The sequence below is a fragment of the Macrobrachium rosenbergii genome, chromosome 10, assembly GCF_040412425.1.
Source record: "Macrobrachium rosenbergii isolate ZJJX-2024 chromosome 10, ASM4041242v1, whole genome shotgun sequence".
Classification (NCBI taxonomy): Eukaryota; Metazoa; Arthropoda; class Malacostraca; order Decapoda; family Palaemonidae; genus Macrobrachium; species Macrobrachium rosenbergii.
In genome coordinates, this window is record NC_089750.1 from 77,177,207 (window position 1) to 77,197,410 (window position 20,204).

The 20,204-nt window shown below is 37.6% G+C and overlaps 2 protein-coding genes across 9 annotated transcripts in view; both read left to right on the forward strand.

The window, feature by feature from the left end:
* LOC136842935 (beta-1,4-glucuronyltransferase 1-like) overlaps positions 1–10,280 on the forward strand; it is a 35,280-nt gene extending 25,000 nt beyond the window's left edge. For all 3 annotated transcript variants that reach the window (XM_067110948.1, XM_067110950.1, XM_067110949.1), the window contains 4 exons: positions 5,288–5,464; positions 6,342–7,334; positions 8,783–8,920; positions 9,592–10,280. In XM_067110948.1, coding sequence (XP_066967049.1) covers positions 5,288–5,464; positions 6,342–7,334; positions 8,783–8,920; positions 9,592–9,909 — 1,626 coding nt within the window. In that variant the 3' untranslated portion in view covers positions 9,910–10,280. The remainder of the gene's footprint in view (positions 1–5,287; positions 5,465–6,341; positions 7,335–8,782; positions 8,921–9,591) is intronic.
* Positions 10,281–10,435: 155 nt separating this feature from the next.
* The window catches only part of LOC136842937 (beta-1,4-glucuronyltransferase 1-like), a 30,572-nt gene continuing 20,803 nt past the window's right edge, over positions 10,436–20,204 (forward strand). For 3 of the 6 annotated variants that reach the window (XR_010854379.1, XR_010854380.1, XM_067110951.1), the window contains exons 1-4: positions 10,436–11,973; positions 16,783–16,969; positions 17,975–18,931; positions 19,566–19,703. Coding sequence is in view for 4 of the 6 variants with exons in the window: in XM_067110951.1 (XP_066967052.1) it covers positions 16,802–16,969; positions 17,975–18,931; positions 19,566–19,703 (1,263 nt within the window). In the remaining 2 variants the exon portion in view is untranslated. Of the gene's footprint in view, positions 11,974–14,928; positions 15,181–16,311; positions 16,484–16,782; positions 16,970–17,974; positions 18,932–19,565; positions 19,704–20,204 lie in introns of those variants that run through there. The other 3 variants (XM_067110953.1, XM_067110956.1, XM_067110952.1) reach the window with 3 other exon arrangements.

Genomic DNA, 20,204 nt, shown 5'->3' on the forward strand with positions numbered 1-20,204 from the left:
TTTTTCTTTGGCCTCAGCTGTATTGCTCGTGAGGACTTTGTTATTTATCTAGAATTAACTGGGAGAAATTTTATTGTACAGTACAGTGGTGTTCATGTGTATGCATACATATATACATACAAGCACACTACACACACACACACACACACACACACACACACACACACACATATATATATATATATATATATATATATATATATATATATATATATAGAGAGAGAGAGAGAGAGAGAGAGAGAGAGAGAGAGAGAGCATTGCTTTTTCAGTGTGCGTGGGTCTGTGTATGTGTTTGTGGTAGAGAGAGAGAGAGAGAGAGAGAGAGAGAGAGAGAGAGACTGTTGCTTTACAGTGTGCGTGTATCTGTGTGTGTGAGAGAGAGAGAGAGAGAGAGAGAGAGAGAAAGAGAAGGACGCCTCAATCCCAGAGGAAGTTGCCGAAAAGTGACGACAGATTATGCCTGCCCGTGATGACAGGAAACATGTAGAGATATTAAGTCTGTTTGTAAAGCTTACGACAGATCCAGTAGAGATATTAAGTCTGTAAAGCTTACGACAGATCCAGTCACTTTACCCATCAGTCTTAAAAAAATAATAATAATAAAAAAACCTTCGAAGACAGAAACTGAACCTTGATAGACAGTAAACCTTCGTCAGGTAGGTCTTCTTAATATATGCGACTACTTAAACATCGGAAGATTAATGCAAGGTTGGGCCAGAGGTGGTTGCTGAATCACAAACAGTAAGAGAGAGAGAGAGAGAGAGAGAGAGAGAGAGAGAGAGAGAGAGGTAGGGGGAATCATAAACATAGAGGTAGGGAGACGCGAGCACAGACAGACAGACAGACAAACAGAAAAAAGGCGGGGAGAATACTTAAGACTTGGGGGAGGCCGTGACGTCACAAAACCACTGGACGAATTAATATAAAGTCTCTCTGTTCATCAGTTGATCTTCGGGTCAAAAGGCCATTTCCTAACAGTTATTTCGTTACCTCCCCTCCTCTCTCTCTCTCTCTCTCTCTCTCTCTCTCTCTCTCTCTCTCTCTCTCTGAGAGACACATCATCTCTCTCTCTCTCTCTCTCTCTGAGGAACACATCAGCGGAATATAAATGATCGAAATTACATCACCTTGCAGTGTTGACAGAGGCAGTATCTGCTCCACTAGCTATTAATCTATTCGATGGAGTCTGTCTGCTACATTTTAACGTGCCTGATGGAATGTCGAGTAGCGGATTGATTGCAGCAAATTATCAGTACATAAATGTTGCATTTATTTAGATGGGGAGGTTCCTATACGTGGTTATACGATCACTCAGAAGCTATATATGTTATGTGTGAACGTGTACAAATAATCAGGTAGCAACTGAATAAATACATAACATTAAGATGATTAAGGTTGAACGAGTTAGTGGCAGGTCTAATTTTATTTCTGTTCGTGTGAATGCGGAAAAACCTCTTAGTGGGGTAGCGCCGTCAGTGCACCTCACGCGTTGCACCGTAGGCATTACATGAAAAGGTTCTTTGCAGCGTCCCTTCCTGAGGCCCCTAGCTGCAATCCCTTTCATTCCTTTTACTCTACCTCCGTTCATATTCTCTTTCTTCCATCTTACTTTCCTCAACCCTCTGCTAGAAGTTGTTTCAAAATTATTTTCGTAGGTCCCAGCGCTTGGCTTTTGGCCTAAATTTTATATTTCAGTTCTTATTCCGATAGACTTTTAAAAAAAATGTTAATCGCCTTTTGCGAAAAGTTGTTGGTGGAAAAACTACTTTTTTTTACTTATACTATTCACAGAAGTATGTCAAAACCACAGCATACTATTCACAGAAGTATGTCAAAACCATAGCATACTATTCACAGAAGTATGTCAAAACCACAGCATACTATTCACAGAAGTATGTCAAAACCACAGCATACTATTCACAGAAGTATGTCAAAGCCATAGCATACTATTCACAGAAGTATGTCAAAACCATAGCATACTATTCATATGTCGAAACTACTTTCACAGAAGTATGTCAAAACCACAGCATACTATTCACAGAAGTATGTCAAAACCACAGCATACTATTCACAGAAGTATGTCAAAACCACAGCATACTATTCACAGAAGTATGTCAAAACCATAGCATACTATTCACAGAAGTATGTCAAAACCATAGCACAGAAGTATGTCAAAGCCATGCATATTTCACAGAAGTATGTCAAAACCATAGCATACTATTCACAGAAGTATGTCATAATACCACAGAAGTATGTCAAAACCACAGCATACTTCACAGAAGTATGTCAAAACCACAGCATACTATTCACAGATGTATGTCAAACCATAGCATACTATTCACAGAAGTATGTCAAAGCCACAGCATACTATTCACAGAAGTATGTAGCATGTCAAACCATAGCATACTATTCACAGAAGTATGTCAAACCATAGCATACTATTCACAGAAGTATGTCAAAACCACAGCATACTATTCACAGAAGTATGTCAAAGCCATAGCATACTATTCACAGAAGTATGTCAAAACCATAGCATACTATTCACAGAAGTACCACAAAACCATAGCATACTATTCACAGAAGTATGTCGAAACCATAGCATACTATTCACAGAAGTATGTCAAAACCATAGCATACTATTCACAGAAGTATGTCAAAACCATAGCATACTATTCACAGAAGTATGTCAAAACCATAGCATACTATTCATACTAGAACCATAGCATACTATTCACAGAAGTATGTCAAACCATAGCATACTATTCACAGAAGTATGACATACTATTCACAGAAGTATGTCAAAACCATAGCATACTATTCACAGAAGTATGTCAAAACCATAGCATACTATTCACAGAAGTATGTCAAAACCACAGCATACTATTCACAGAAGTATGTCAAAACCATAGCATACTATTCACAGAAGTATGTCAAAACCACAGCATACTATTCACAGAAGTATGTCAAAACCATAGCATACTATTCACAGAAGTATGTCAAAACCACAGCATACTATTCACAGAAGTATGTCAAAACCACAGCATACTATTCACAGAAGTATGTCAAAACCACAGCATACTATTCACAAAACCAGCATACTATTCACAGAAGTATGTCAACTATTCACAGAAGTATGTCAAAACATACTATTCACAGAAGTATGTCAAAACCACAGCATACTATTCACAGAAGTATGTCAAACCATAGCATACTATTCACAGAAGTATGTCAAAACCACAGCATACTATTCCATATGCAAAACCACAGCATACTATTCACAGAAGTATGTCAAACCACAGCATACTATTCATAGCATACTATTCACAGAAGTATGTCAAAACTACAGCATACTATTCACAGAAGTATGTCAAACCATAGCATACTATTCACAGAAGTATGTCAAAACCAAAACCATATGTCAAAACCACAGCATACTATTCACAGAAGTATGTCAAAACCACAGCATACTATTCACAGAAGTATGTCAAACCATAGCATACTAACAGAAGTATGTCAAAACCACAGCATACTATTCACAGAAGTATGTCAAAACCATAGCATACTATTCACAGAAGTATGTCAAAACCATAGCATACTATTCACAGAAGTATGTCAAAACCATAGCGTACTGTTCATATGTCAAAACCACAGCATACTATTCACAGAAGTATGTCAAAACCATAGCATACTATTCACAGAAGTATGTCAAAACCATAGCATACTATTCACAGAAGTATGTCAAAGCCATAGCATACTATTCACAGAAGTATGTCAAAGCCATAGCATACTATTCACAGAAGTATGTCAAAACCATAGCATACTATTCACAGAAGTATGTCAAAACCATAGCATACTATTCACAGAAGTATGACAAAACCATAGCATACTACTATTCAAAACCATAGCATACTATTCACAGAAGTATGTCAAAACCATAGCATACTATTCACAGAAGTATGTCAAAACCATAGCATACTATTCACAGAAGTATGTCAAAACCATAGCATACTATTCACAGAAGTATGTCAAAACCATAGCATACTATTCACAGAAGTATGTCAAAACCATAGCATACTATTCACAGAAGTATGTCGAAACCATAGCATACTATTCACAGAAGTATGACAAAAACATACATAATAAGCACAAAGATAAAAGAATCTTGCTATCATATAGAGAACAATATACAGCCTTCTTCTGTTGAATATGATTTGGAGAAAATAACTCTGTAATACCGATCATGAAACAGGCATTCTGGTGCCCAAAAACGTGGCCCCGTCATAAGCACAAGGATAAAAGAATCTTGCAATCAGATGAACGACTATACACATATTTCTGCCAAAAACGATTTCGACAATATGACTACCTGTAATTCCTATCAGGAAACGGGCATTCCGGTACCGAAAATAATTAGCCCACGTCAGCAATATGGAAAAAAAGTCACCAGATTTCTGTGAACCGCAGAAATTCACACCACCTGACATGCAAATCAAACATGACTAGCAGCTGCTGACTTAAGGTCAATTCTTTAAATGTAACAGACGTAATCGTAAGCACAGTCACTTCAGACTGAGCTAATGAGGGCTATTTTGCTCCGGACGTGAGCATTCTGCAAACAGTATTGCTTTTACTTATTCCACACGACTACAGAGAGGTATATTGATAGAATTATGGATGTTTTTTTTTTTTTTTTGTAACCATGCTGCTGAAGAAGGCGTTCTTTGCTAAGTGGAAAAGAATGTGTTATTTTTGTTTTATATGTTTTATATATATAAATATAATTTATATACATATATATATATATACATAGATATATTTATATTTATATATATAAATATATATATATATATATACATACATACATATATCACACAGGTGAAGAATTGATTTAATTACATTACATAAAGCTCGGTTCTCGATGCCAGTGCCACAAACATAGACAATAAGTACCCTCGATAAAACATGGCACATATGGATTATTTCAAGTGGTGCCATCGATAAAAAGCTCTTATCAGTCACAATTCCCCCTGGGTGTTCGTTCTTCCAAAAGACATAGTGAATAGTATATTAAGCGGTATTTGTGGCTTAATAGATGTGTATATAGAGTGTATATATACATTATATTTATACATATACATATTTATATATATATATATATATATATATATATATATATATATATATATATATATATATATATATATATATATATATATAAATATATACAAATACATACATTACACTCATAATTGACTTCCAGAACTAATCTCATATATTACTTTTCCAGGTTCCTTTCAATCCAATAATGGGCATCACGCGAAAATTCTTCCTGATCAACCTAGGCATAATATTCTTCAACGTGATCTTCAGTATGCTCGTCCACTTAGGACTGCTCACCTACAGATCTCCAGTCAGGGAACGTTACGTCCAGCTCTCAGACAGAATCCTAATCAACGACCCCCAGGTAAGCTCAGGTACTTAACATTTCGACAAAAGAGCTCTGGTTGCCATAAAAAGAGTGTTAATGAGTTTACCCTGTAAGGGCAAAGTGATAACTTGAAGTTTGCAAGTCATGTGACAACGCAGAATATGTTTGAACAGTCATTCAACAGTTCAGAGTAGGTTTGAGGAACCAGTTCGTGGCTGCAATATTGAGGGGTTGCTGAAGGTCTAGCTGTTCATTGTGAAGTTGAAGTCTAAGTGATAATGGGCAACATTTTCAGAGGAGAGCTTTATTTTCCATAAAAAGAATATTAATGAGTCTACTTTGTAAAGGCAGTATAATTAATTGAAGTTTGTACGTCATGTAGCGACACAGAGTAGGCTAAAAAAAAAAGTTCATTGCTGTGAAATTGATAAATTGCTGGAGGTCTAGCTGTTCATTGTGAAGCTTGAATTCTAAGTGGAAATTGACATAAGTTCTATCTGGATAGGAAAGATGAAGAACATAATTATTGTGTAATTGTTCTTAAGATTTGTGGCTTTGCCTTGATAAAAATATTTATAGAAGAAGAAAATAGATGTAAAAAGGGCTAAGATTGAAAGGTAGGTATTGCTTCTAAAATAGGTTTGAGGTTAATGGTAAATCTCTTGATGAGTTTTTTATTATTTATTTGAAGATGGGATCAATCTCGCTGACATCCTTAAGCAGCTTATCAAAAGGCCAAAATCTGCCTAGGCGTCACTTCTAAAACAAGATTGATATTAATGGTACTCACTGATTTCTTTTTTATTATTTTTCGAAGATGGGATGAATCTAGCCCACAGTCTTGAGCAGCTTAACCACTTGTTAACAGACCGGTTCCTGCCATCTGTAACTTGTGCCATCTTCTTCCTTTCAGTTGCCAAACGAGGTGAGAGACACTGACCCGTTCTTCTCCAGTAATGAAACCAACTGGGGAGGAGCAATTTGCCAGAACTACACTGACCTCCGGAGCCTCACACTGAACCCCAACAGAGGTCTCCTCGACAAGACGAGGTCCTTCAAAATCCATAGCTACACTGTCACTGGAGACAACTGGAGTGAAACAAGTAATGCCTGGCACGTGTGTCTGTCTACTCAAACGTCAGTTGACCTGATGTTCTGGATCAAAATGCAGGCTGAAATGTGGGAGGGGCCATTGTCCTTAGCGTTGTTTACTCCAGACGTAGATTACACTATCGCCGTCAAGATGATCAAGTATTTGCAGACGTGCTTCCCAGAGGTGCAGAGTAGGGTGACGTTTCACATGGTGTATCCGAGAGATCTGCCGCCTAAGTACATCCAGATTGAAGATGATAATCTAGAATATGACTGCAGTCAGCCTGAGTCTGTCAACAAGGAAATTCTCAAGAAAATCCGGACACCCAAACTTCAGGAATACATGAAAAAGTCACCGTATCCCCAGAACCTCCTGAGAAACATAGCCCGCGAAGGGTGTCACTCAGAGTACTCCTTCACTCCAGACGTCGATATGATTTCCATCCCGGGAATATCAAAGCAACTGGACAGCTTCGTTACCAGAAACTCCACGAGAAACTGCAGCAAGTGCGCCTTCATCATCCCGACTTACGAGATCCACTCGAGGATGACGAAAAACCCCAGAAACAAGAGAGAACTGAAGTCTCTGCTGAGGAAGAGGAGAGCGCAGCGGTTCCACGTGAGGGTCTTCTCCCCAAACCAGGCCAATTCGAAGCTGCAGTTCTGGGAGACCAAACCCATGACAGAAAAGCTAAATGTCCTCTACAATATCACGAGTTGGCAAAACTACTGGGAGCCCATCTACGTCGCAAAAGCTACGGTTCCTTTCTATGACGAGAGATTCGTGGGATATGGTTTCACGAGGAATAGCCAGGTAACAGGCTAGATGTTTACATCCTTCTTCCTTTTCATATCTGTAGGGACTTTGGACAGGTGATGGGTACTCTTTTATCCTTCCAGGTGTGCTGTGTCTTAGTTCCAGATGAGAGGGACCAGTGACAATTCACACAAGACTTTTTACTGGTGTAGATGAATGTATTGTTTATGTTTAATGTGTCTTCCTCCTTACATTTGTAGGAATTTAGGAAAGGTGATGGGTACTCTGTCCTCCCAGGTGACAAGGACCACTGACAATTCACACAAGATTTTGTTTAGCTTGAGATGAATATAGTGCTCACTGAACATTCATTTTTTTTTTTGTCTCATTGTTTTATGTACATACTCCCCCAAACGATGAACAATCTCTTCGATATTGTCATCATATATTCAGAAATCATCCACGAGTAATCTGATAAAAGCAGCACCTATTCAGATTCTGTTTCCAAGATTGTTTTTTTGTTTCAGAACACTAGATCTCTTCCTTGTCGTCCAGATAGGAAAAATAATAAATCTTGTTATTCTTCTAAAAGTTTTTTCGGACAGTTTAAGAATGATATAAGACACTGAAACATTACAAACTCGAATGTCTATGTAACCGAGTCAGTCTAAATACAAAGTGGGCTACTGAGAAATTAGTTTAATGATATCAATATTGTATTTATCAGTCTCACTTAAGTTTGTGTTCAGTTTATATGATCAGGAACTGTGGGAATGCTGGTCTGAATCATGATGGCTTTATGCCAGCACTGGCCCTCGTCTTTAGGTGTCCCTTCAGCGTGGCCTAGTATTGAAGGGGAAAAGAGGCCTAATGTGGACCGTCTGGACTCCACTGACCAACAAATATGAAAGGCACTATCCACCATAGGAATGAAATGGAAGTCTGGCGTACTAGAATCGTCTCCCAAGGCAAACCTCGCATTCTCAAGGAACTGACAATAGACTAAACATTTTAAAAACTTCCCCATAGGTGGGGTAGTGAGTTCAGTGCACCTCATGCGTTGCGCTGTAGGCATTACTTAAGGTTCTTATAACCAGCGTCCCTTCCTTCAGCCCATAGATGCAACCCCTTTCATTCCTTTTACTCTACCTCCGTTCATGTTCTCTTTCTTCCATCTAACTTTCCTCAACCCGCTTCTGACAATTTTTTCATTGTGCAACTGCAAGGTTTTCCTCCTGTTACACCTTTAAATTAACCTTTTTTACTCTCAATTTACCTTTCAGCGCTGAATGACCTCATAGTTCCCAGCACTCGCTTGGCCTTTGGCCTAAATTTTATGCATTCCATTCATTCATTCATAATAGAAACTTAGACATATCCAATTTGTAAAGGGAACAGACAGTGTTCCTGGAGGCATCGCCAAAACTCATTCACTGTTTTCTTGAGACAGTAATGCGCATCTTGGTGGTACTTCAAGAAATATTAAAGAAATATCTTCTTTACAGGTGTTCGAGATGCACCTGTCGGATTACACGTGGCACATGCTGAACAACGCATTCTTGTGCCACAGGGGATTTCAGGTGAACAAGAAGAAAGACGTCACGCGCCGGGAACAGATCAAGACCAACTCTGAATTATACAAGGTAAGAAATCCACGGGATTTTCTTTGATTTCTAATTTGGGGATTTACTTTGTAGAAATTAATTTTCTATCAGTTCATGGAGTCCGGTGGATTTTCTCTTTTATTTTCAATTTGTAATTTGATTTAATCAGTAGCAATAAATTCTCTGTTTGATAAGAAGAGCTTGTTTTTGCATTCTTGTTCAGTGACAAGTCACATAAATTTAATGATTCTCTCAGAAGTAACTGATTCATGTAAGCAAATTATTTGTCTTTACAAAACATGTTATGTAAACACTGTGTTGAATATATATATATATATATATATATATATATATATATATATATATATATATATATATATATATATATATATATATATATATATATATATATATATATTATATTTAATATATATATATATATATACACATACATACATACGTGCGTGCATGTATGTATGTGTATACACAAGGTACATCTTTAGGATAAAAAAAACTTAGGCAGTTAAGTTCAAATTACAATCGAACTTTTTAAATACAAACTAAAAGCATATGTACTTATTTGTGAACTGTTCTAGACATGAAAACAAGGAGTTTTTCATTTTTTCTCTCTCTCTCTCTCTCTCTCTCTCTCTCTCTCTCTCTCTCTCTCTCTCTCTCTCTCTCTCTCTCTCTCTCTCTCTTTTCAACAGGCGTTTCGACGTGAGATCTACGCACGCTACGGCAAAAACGCCGAGGATTACGAACCCAAGAAAAAGGAGAAGAAGAAGAAGTCCAAGACGAAAATGGAAGAAGAAGGAGGAGGAGTAGGAGGAGGAGGAGGAGTAGGAGGAGGAGGAGGAGGAGAAAAAGGTGTATCGTCTCCTACTGCCCAACAGAGTGGAGGAAGTTCCCCTCCCAACGCTTTCCAAGTCGTCGTTGAGAGTCTAACCCCCGGGGGTAACCCCCAAGGGCCGGAACCCCGGGTGATTACGAAAATCCGAGAAGCACTACAGAAACTGAAACTCTGAGACCACAATTCGAGAAGCATTACGGAATCTGATGCTGGCCAAAATTCGAGAAGCATTACAGAATCTGAAACTATGACCTGAATCCGGAAGGCATTACGAAATATTATATATATATATATATATATATATATATATATATATATATATATATATATATATATATATATATATATATATATATATATATATATATATATATATATATATATATATATATATATATATATATATATATATATATATATATATACAGTACACGAGTATATATGCGTATGTGTATATATATAATTATACTTATATTTATATTATCTTTTATGACGAAAATATAACTTATTTATATTTTACAAATTACACGTTTTAAATTTGTTAAATGGATTTGATTGCCCCTTTTCAGAAGTTTTTTATTTTTTTTATTTTTGCAAATTTAAAATCAAATTCCATTTTCTTTACTTTTCAGCGATTTCACGTTACGGTGGAACTCGAAAGACCGGCAGTCTATAACGTAATTTCATGATTATTTACAGATTTTCTTTACTTGCGTCGCTAGATGTCACTGAAGGTAAGTTTAATCCAGTACTTTTTAAGTAATGTTGTAGCATTTTGTCTAGAGATAAGTGACACTTTAAGGTAAATGTATCACAAAAAACAGTTTTAATATTTATTCCCCGTAGGGGACTAGTGCCATCTGCGCATCTCATGCGGAGCACTGTAGGCATTACTTAAGGTTGTTTGCATCGCCCCTTCGGCCCCTAGCTGCAACCCCTTTCATTCCTTTTACTGCACCTCCGTTCATATTGTCTTTCTTCCATCTTACTATACACCCTCCCCTGATAATTGTTTCATAGTGCAACTGCGAGGTTTTCCTCCTGTTACGCCTTTCAAGCCATTTTACTGTCAATTTCCGTTTCAGTGCTGAATGACCTCATAGGTTCCAGCACTTGGCCTTTGGCCTAAATTTTGTATTCTATTCTATTCTTAATATTTGTTCAATTATTTTGTGCATTTTGTCAGTATTCATTTCCCTGGTCACATGGAATCCAAACTTCCTTTAACAGTCTTCTATCCCAAATGCTAGTCATCAATATCCTGTGACTTGGAACCCATAATACCAATGCTGGTCTTCAGTATCTCTTTATGTTACATATGGATTTAATCTATATGTCATGTGGCAGCACAGAGTAGGTTTAAGGCAACCAGTTTATGGCTGTGATGTTGAGGAGTTGCTGGTGGTCTAGCTGTTCGTTGTGAAGTTGAAGTGTAAGTGAAAATTTACTACATATTCAGAGAAGAGCTCTATTTTCCATAAAAAGAATATTAATGAGTCTATGTTTTGTAAAGGAAGTATAGTAAATTGAAGTTTGTAAGTCATGTAACAGCACAGAGTAGGTTTAAACAACCAGTTCGTGGCTGTGATATTGAGTTGGGTAACCATCTCTCCCTGTTGAAGGTAGAGATAATCCCCTCAAATAAAAAGCCTGTTCAGTAAATACTGTGTGAGAACCACGACGTATTTCCAGTCTGTGTTTTTATAAGAACATTGGTAAGGAAATGGGGGTGAGCTGTCATCAGAGGTACTATAGCTATTCTCATGATGTCTTGTATTTTTCAGGAATTTTTGGTAACAGTGCTCGCTTCACCTGAAGCAGAGATCAGCTTGCACTGGTCAGCACCCCAAATTAATGTTGCAGATAAGTGTGTCTTCTAGCTTTCTGACTCCCAAGTGTCAATGCTGGAGGATAGAACCGGCGTGCTTAGCAGGGCAGATTCGTTCAGAGAACAAGGCAGGGCCCCAAAATCACACTTGTTCCTTCAGAAAATTCTACCACTGGATGAAGCAACTACAGGTCAAGTCCAGAACAGGGACCCAGATATCACAGTAACTCCTTTAGACGGTTTTTGCTACTAAGGAAACAACCAAGGAATACTGCAGGGAACCAGAGATCATAGCACTTCTTCAGAAGGTTCTGCCACTAGATGAAGCAACCACAGGTCAACTCAGAACAGGGACCCTGAGAACACAGTAGCTTCTTCAGAAGGTTCTTGCTGCTAAGGAAGCAACCGAAGGTATGTCCAGAACAGATTTCCTATGTGGATTTCCACGTATAGATCCCAAGCCCCTAAAAAAAAATAGGGGGACATCACTAAATTGCTCACAGTGTGCCTCACTGTCAGTCCCCTTAGAGTATCGTTAGTCATGGCTAGTTTTTCAATAGATTGGAAAGGCCCACAGAGGGGTCCTGCCTCTCTTGTATTAGCCCACGCCTGCCTTCAAGGAATCATTTGGGTAATGGTTAACTAGAATGATTTTTTCATAGGACATTTATGAGAAAACAAGTATTTTGTTTACCATTATGTCTTCATTCACACTTAACTTAAGCAATTCCCCTTGGAATCATAAAAATACCAAGCCCAATTTTATATTGCTTACCAAAGACTTCAGACTTGTAGACCTGTTCAAGTTATAGCATTAAGATCAAGTTTTGAACTTCACCTTGAAAATTTTTCACCAAATCATTAATGTAAGTTTGACATTAGCCCAGACAAGTACAGAACTCATTAACCAGAATTGCAAGAGAGTACAGAACGCTTATGACAGAACATAATCTATTTTGGTTTGGTTTTTAATATACAGTAAGGAGAATGTCGTCAAGTTACCATTTGGACACAATGATTTGACCTTCTATACTGCTTGTCTGACTTGATTTAAAGACTATACAATATCTCATCCTGTTTCATTAATAAACGAATACACACTTTCTCTTATCGTTTTAGTTGTTAAAGACTATGCATCATCTCATACAGTTTTAGTAATGAAAAACTATACTCTTTCTCATACTGTTTCGGTAATTAAAGAGTACACACTTTCTCATACTGCTTTAGTAATTAAAGACTAAGCACTTCTCATACTGTTTTAGTAATTAAAGACTGCACACTTTCTCATACTGTTTTAGTAATTAAAGACTAAGCACTTTCTCATACTGTTTTATTAACTTAAGACTACACACTTTCTCATACTGTTTTAGTAATTAAAAAGTATGCATTTTCTCATACTGTTTTAGTAATTAAAAAATACGCACTTTCTCATATGTTTTAGTAATTAAAAAATACGCACTTCCTCATACTGTTTTAGTAATTAAAGACTACACACTTTCTCATACTGTTTTATTAATTAAAGACTACACACTTTCTCATACTGTTTTAGTAATTAAAGACTACACTTTCTCATACCGTTTTAGTAATTGAAGACTGTACACTGTCTCATACTATTTTGTTAAATAAAGACTGCACTTTCTCATACTGTTTTATTAACTTAAGACTGCACACTTTCTCATACTGTTTTAATAATGAAAGACTTTATACACTGTATCATACTGTTTTAGGAAAACTAATTAAGAACAATCTTATCTGAAGAGGAAAGCAAAGTATGAAAAATGATAAGGACAGAGTTCTCAAACGCGGTCCTAGAAGTTGTTTTTCTTGCCATCAGGAATAATTTTTTGTAAGCAAGGTAAAACTGAGTCAAAGTAAAATTGCTGAAAGAATCTGGCAGGTGGTGTTAAAATCATTAGCTCCTGTACGAATTTTCTCGCTGGCAGGATAATGACCAATTTCGACACTTTCTCCTCATAGATTTTGAAGAAACTTTTCCCATTAAATTATTTTGACGCTTTTCTCCCATTCCATTCATCTAGGTGATGGACAAAAATACATGTTCCCTTATGTGTATCAGGGGCAAATCTCCATGTCCTAATTAATGTTAAAGCGGTTGCAGTATATATTAATTGTATTTAGGCTGGGATTTAAAATTTTGGACACGCTATTGAATAAGGTAGGTGCAACCAGCGGTAATGTCTTGAGATTTTCTTTCCTATTGGTACCAGGAATCGTCTTCTTTGCAAACTGGCTAGCTGAGAAAAATCATTTGAATTATGCATTGAGGCAAATCTGTGTACAGCACCTGTACGCATGAGAAATAAGAACTTTAACAAATTAATTTTGAAGAAATCTCTTAAATACAGAAATGAAAATGTTCAAAACATATAATGACTGCGGTGTTTTATGCATAGTCAACACCTTAAAACGAAAAAAATAAACGGAGTGACAGACAGCAGGCAGGTGTGAATTGGATATTTTTAAAATATTTAGGAGTCAACTTTGCAGCTTTAAATAAAAAAAAAATCTGAATATTTTAATAATTATATCAATGAAAATATCACATTTTTAACTCGGAATTTATGATAAGCAGTCGAGGAGAGTAAATATATTGAGTAACTGATACTAAAATACACTTTCTTTCCTAATAATTGATCTCTCTCCGTATTTCCTATTACCTTCTGTAACTTCTTTCAAATAAACGCCTTAATAGTCTTTGGCAGTTGGAATTTCAAGTCAATGACCCTTGTGGTTGGCTTGCTCCTTATGAATAGGGTTCATCTTCTGAGTAGTAGTAATAATAATAATAATAATAATAAAAAGTATACCCGAGTTTAACCAGACCACTGAGCTGATTAACAGCTCCCCTAGGGCTGGCCTGAAGGATTAGATTTATTTTACGTGGCTAAGAACCAATTGGTTACCTAGCAACGGGACCTACAGCTTATTGTGGAATCGGAACCACATTATAGCGAGAAATGAATTTCTATCACCAGAAATTATTCCTCTAATTCTTCATTGGCCGGTCGGAGAATCGAACGCAGGGTCAGCAGAGTGCTGGCCGTACAACAACAACACAACAACAACAACAACAATAGTAATAATAGTAATAGTAATAATAATAATAATAATAAGAAGAAGAAGAAGAAGAAGGAGAAGAATGCCTTGAAATCATATCTATATACTTTCAGTCAATAGCTAAACAATTCTCTAGTTTCTAAACCTTTGAAAAATGGATGCTTGATTGGTGCATTTGTAGATAATACTGAACAGATCTAACATATTTTGGTAGTGTGTGTGAGTGTGATTGGTTGCGGGGCGGGGGAGGGGGTTAGTGTAGAGGAGTGTTTGTAAGACTTCTGGAGAGGAGATATGGATAAGATAGGCAGTAAGATTAGACCAAGGGCAACGTCCACACATCGTCTGTGGTGAAGTTTTCAGTCCTTCGGGCAGTCTTATATATCAGAGAACTTTAGAGGTTTTCAGTGCATAAGGTTACAATAACTACAGTAAGGTTATAATATCTTAGGATTTCAGTGGAAAAGGTTAAATTAGCCTAAAATAACCTTAGAAGCCGATGACAACGCTGTAGAAGGCACCGATTCTTAATTCTCTGAGGTAAGTGCAACTTAGCAGTATTGTAGTCAAGTGCAACTTAGATATCATTTGTCCGTACTGATTGATTGCAACGATACGTTATATTTTTTTTTTCTGGTGAAATTATCATGAAAGTTCATGAGAGGTGTGGTCCACGGAAGCAAGTGAAAAGATTGTGACGCGAGCTGTGTTTATTTGCTAAAAACTAGAGATTCTTTTTAATAAGTGAGATCTCTCCTTTTTGTATTTCACTAGACTTTCTCTTGCTTCCTAATGAACACCGTAATATTCTTTGGAAGCTTAAATTTCAAATCATTGCCCCCTGTGGTGGGCTTATCCCATATGAATAGGGTTCATCTTCTGATTAATAATAATAATAATAATAATAATAATAATAATAATAATAATAATAATAATAATGTGGCGTGACTTCTGGACCAGGCCTCAAGTGTCATGCATTACGAGATTTTTAAACTTTAGAGAAGTATTACACCTCCGACCGTAAATCCCAGTGTCATACGGCTTAAAAGCGCTCTGTTATCAAGTTCGCGAATTGATTATCTTTGCTTGGTTTTCGTAACCGTTTTGCCTTTCGTGGCGCTTGGCCCTTATCAAACAGCTGGCAACAAGGTTTTCGTAACTTCTGGCTTACTGGGGTTTCTTTAAGAAGAAAATTATAAACCTTAGTTGACAACGAAAACTGGATGAATGTTATTTTTATTGTCATGAAAAATATAGATATTTTATTCAAATTTTTTGGCGAGGATTTGACGCGAAAAAAAACGCATGATCTATAATTAAATAGAATTTCGTTCCTTGCCATCAACATTTATTATTATTATTATTATTATTATTATTATTATTATTATTATTATTATTATTATTATTATTATTCAGAAGATAAACCCCTATTCATGTGGAACAAGCCCACCAAAGGGGCCATTGACCTGAAATACGAGTATTAGCTTCCAAAGAATATTACGATGTTCATTTCAAAGAAGCAGCAGAAGGTAATAGGAAACAGAAAGAAGAGATCAGTTATTAAAAAAAAAAGGATATATGAATAAATAAATATATAAAAATATAAATAAATTATTGAAGCACAAGGTGAATTGTTTTCAGAGCAGTAATGTTTCAGTTGCACAACCTCAGTGGGGAGACCGTTCCACAGTCCAACGGTGTGAGGAATAATTCGACAGTGTGGCACATTTACTGCATATTGGTGCTGTTGTTCAGCAAATCCGGTCTCTCTCGGCAGGACAAAAAGGATCAGGGATCAGTTGTGAATGTGAAAGATCTTTGTTCAAATACAACTTATGAATTGGCAAGTGATATGCAGTTACACAAGAGTAGAATTTTGTGACCAAATTGTTTTTCACCGTTCAAAATCCATATTTTTTTTATCTCTTTAAAATACAATTTGTGAATTGGCAAGCAAGTGATATTCAGTTGCACAAGAAGAGAATTTCATGACCAAGTTGTTTTACACTGTCCAAAATCCTTTTTTGATCTGTTAAAATACAATTTGTGAATTGGCAAGCAAGTGATATTCAGTTGCACAAGAATGGAATGTCATGACCAAATTGCTCTTCATTGTCCAAAACCCTTTTTTTTTTATTACAGAAACGAGAAATACACGAAGATGCCCACTTCAGAAACTTTAATTTTAACTGGCATGGTGGCTACATGCTTCAATGTGACCATCACGATAGTGGTGACCTGCATAATGTGGAATCTTCAGGGACCAACGTCCATAAGAAGGGTTTCAGATCAGCCCTCAGCAGACAGACTCGTAAATGAGGATCCCGGGGTAAGTTTCCATATTCCTTTCGTCTTACTGATGGATATTCTTGTGATTTTTTTTATTTTAATATAAAAACATCAGTCCCCCACGCAGCGTACCTTAGGTTCTTCGCAGCGTCCCTTCCTTATGGTCTGTCCACACTAGTGGGCATGCCCGACGGGCACTTCCAGCTGTTCATATTTTCGTTCGCTTCTGAAGCAGTGTTACCAGACAATCGCATCGTTCTGGCTCCATACTCGGTCGGTCAGTATAGTGGAACGGGTTATGGGAACAGTGTTTGCCCGTCGGGCAGTGCCCGCTGGTGTGGACAGGGCTTTAGGCTCCTAGCTGCCACCCCTTTCATTCCTTTTGCTGTACCACTTCCGTTCATACTCTCTTTCCTCCATCTTACTTTCCTCAACCCTCTCCTAACAGTTGTTTCACAATGCAACTGAGAGGTTTTCCCTTTCAGCGCTGAATGACCTCTGAAGTCCCATCGCTTGAGCTTTGACCTTTGGCCTAAATTTTAGTAATACATTCCATAAAGACATCAGTGCTCTGTTGTTTCCATAAGCGTTTACTTTTAATTTTCTCTGCTGTTATATTGCTTAAAATGTAATTTTTTTCTTGGACAACATTGCAGCTGCAAACAAGTTATTTAAATAAAAATTAATTAAGGCTTTATCATTCAAAAAAATTTATAATTTTGAACATTGTACAGAACCTGCTGTTTTGATACGGTTAGAGGTCCTGTATTAATTCATAAACTTACATTTACTTTCTGTAGTCTGATAACTTATTAATGCTTCTTGTCTATATGATATTCATGGAAACCATACCTAGATAATTTAACAGGCTCTTGCCTGGCCAAAGGTTATGCCTCAAAACTAAATTCTCTCAGATTCTTTTCAAGTGTCTTCTTCTCTGAGAGTAACATGCTTACCTTTGGCCTAGGTTTCCTTCCACTCCTGTGTCCTTGTGCATGTGTGCCCGTTTCTCTGTTTTAAAACATTCTTTTCTTGTTTTTTGCAGTGCTGTGAAACTTTATCTGGGTCTAGAAACCTCCACGCAGAAAGGAAAACGCCAAACCCATACCTAGACCACAGTCGCGGGCTCCTGGACCAGTCAGGTCATTTCATGACACACCCCTTCGCCATCACGGGGGAAGATTGGGACGGGATCTGTGACTCTTGGAGGATCTGCCTCTCGACTCAGACGTCAGTCGACCTGATGTTCAACATAGGCCTACAGGCTGAAATGTGGGAGGGTCCTCTCTCTGTGTCTGTCTTGACCCCCGACCGGGACTTTACCGTGGCTATAATAATGATCAAATATCTACTGGAGTGTTTCCCGAAGGTGAGGTCTAGAGTAGCCTTCCACATAACTTACCCGAGAGACCTCCCTCCAAAGTATGTTTACAATGACGACGAGGAACGGCTGGAGTACGACTGCAAGCAGCCGGAGGCTGTCAACAGGGAAATAGTGAAGAAGATCCGGCCGGAAAGACTAACCCAGCACTTGAAAAAGGCTGCCTACCCCCAGAATCTCCTGAGGAACTTGGCCCGCCAAGGTTGTCCCTCAGAGTACTCCTTCACTCCAGACATTGACATGATCTCAGCGCCCGGAATGTCGAGAAAACTGAACGAATTCGTGTCCAGAAACTCGACGAGAGGCTGCGATCACTGCGCGTACATCATCCCGACTTACGAAATTCGCTCCGGGGTAGAGAACCCCAAGACTAAAGGAGAGCTGAGAGCACTGCTCCAGAGCAAGAAAGCACAGCGCTTTCACATCAAGGTGTTCCACCTCAACCAGCACAATTCGCAGCTGAAGAAGTGGGAGACTGAGCCGTCTAGGTCTAGGGAACTGGGGGTCATGTACAACATTAGCTCTTGGACTGAGTTCTGGGAGCCAGTATACGTCGCCAGAGCCGACGTCCCTCTTTACGACGAGAGATTCGTCGGTTATGGCTATACTCGAAGTAGCCAGGTACAGTTACAGAAGTTACAGTTACATTTTCCTTTTCTTGTCCCTGTCCAACTCCGCCAAAGGCCCTTTGCAGGCTACAGTCCCTGGTTAAAGCACTGCATTTTCATGAAAGAATATTATAGCATACATATAGCTAAAATGAAAACTACTAGTAGCTTTTGTGCGAAAAACTATTAGCCTAGGCCTGTCACTCATTATTCTGAAAAATTCTAGCATTTATCTCTTTGAGCTGAATGTTAAGTGAGCCTAAAGCAATCCTTATATTAGTTCAGATATACCTGAAATGATGGTCAATGAGAAGTATTCCCTGTTTGAAAAAATGTAAAGCTTGGGCCTATGTCACTTATACACTTGGAAATAAATTCCAGCATATATCTCTTGACTTGAATGTTTAGTGCAGCCGGAAGCATTCCTTCTTATATTAGTATAAAATAAATATAGAAATCCAAATATATACCTCACTTTATCATATTACGCCATAATCTAATGTAACAAAGAATCCATACCAGCTGGAAAGTTCAGCGCAAGACAGGTGCGTATGTTCATGTAGCACCTTTTCTTTTTAATAAGTCTGCGTATAAGCCCGATTTTTACGCTTCTTTTCGCTCATCAACTCTTCCGTTCGTTCTTTCAGATCTTCGAAATGCACGAGGCTGGGTATACCTGGCATATGCTGAATAATGCCTTCCTATGCCACAGCGGTTTCCAGACCAGAAGGCAGCGGACTGCAAGTCGCAGGAAGCAGATGCGTCACAACGACCACATTTACGGCGTATGTCGTAGGCCTAGACATTTTCATTCACAAATCTGCTAATTATAAGTTCCCTTCTTTCTGTAAGACTTATTGTTAGGATGTACTACGTTCTCGCGTTTCATGCCTTGTCAAGGCAGTCATGTTTTCAGTTTAGTTCTGAGAGAAAAATACTACATTTTAAGTTTTGTTTGCAGTACCACATCACCATAAAATGCAAGCCATTTTTTTTAAAGGCATTAGGCTTATACCAGATTACCTTCGTCATGTCTTTTAGATTCCATGGCAAATTTACAACAAAAAAAAGTAGAACCTTAAGGCCATTTAATCTAACATTTGGCTATGTTACAAAATTTTTAACACGAAACGTAAAAAAATTGTATATTTTAAAAGTCTGTCATGAGTTATCCCAAAACAAACTGGCATTTTTGTCAAGCGGTAGATGTCAGCATCAGGAAATCACAATTCAACCCATCAGACAAAATTTTGGATTAGAATCTTTTTTCAAAAGGTTTCGTATTC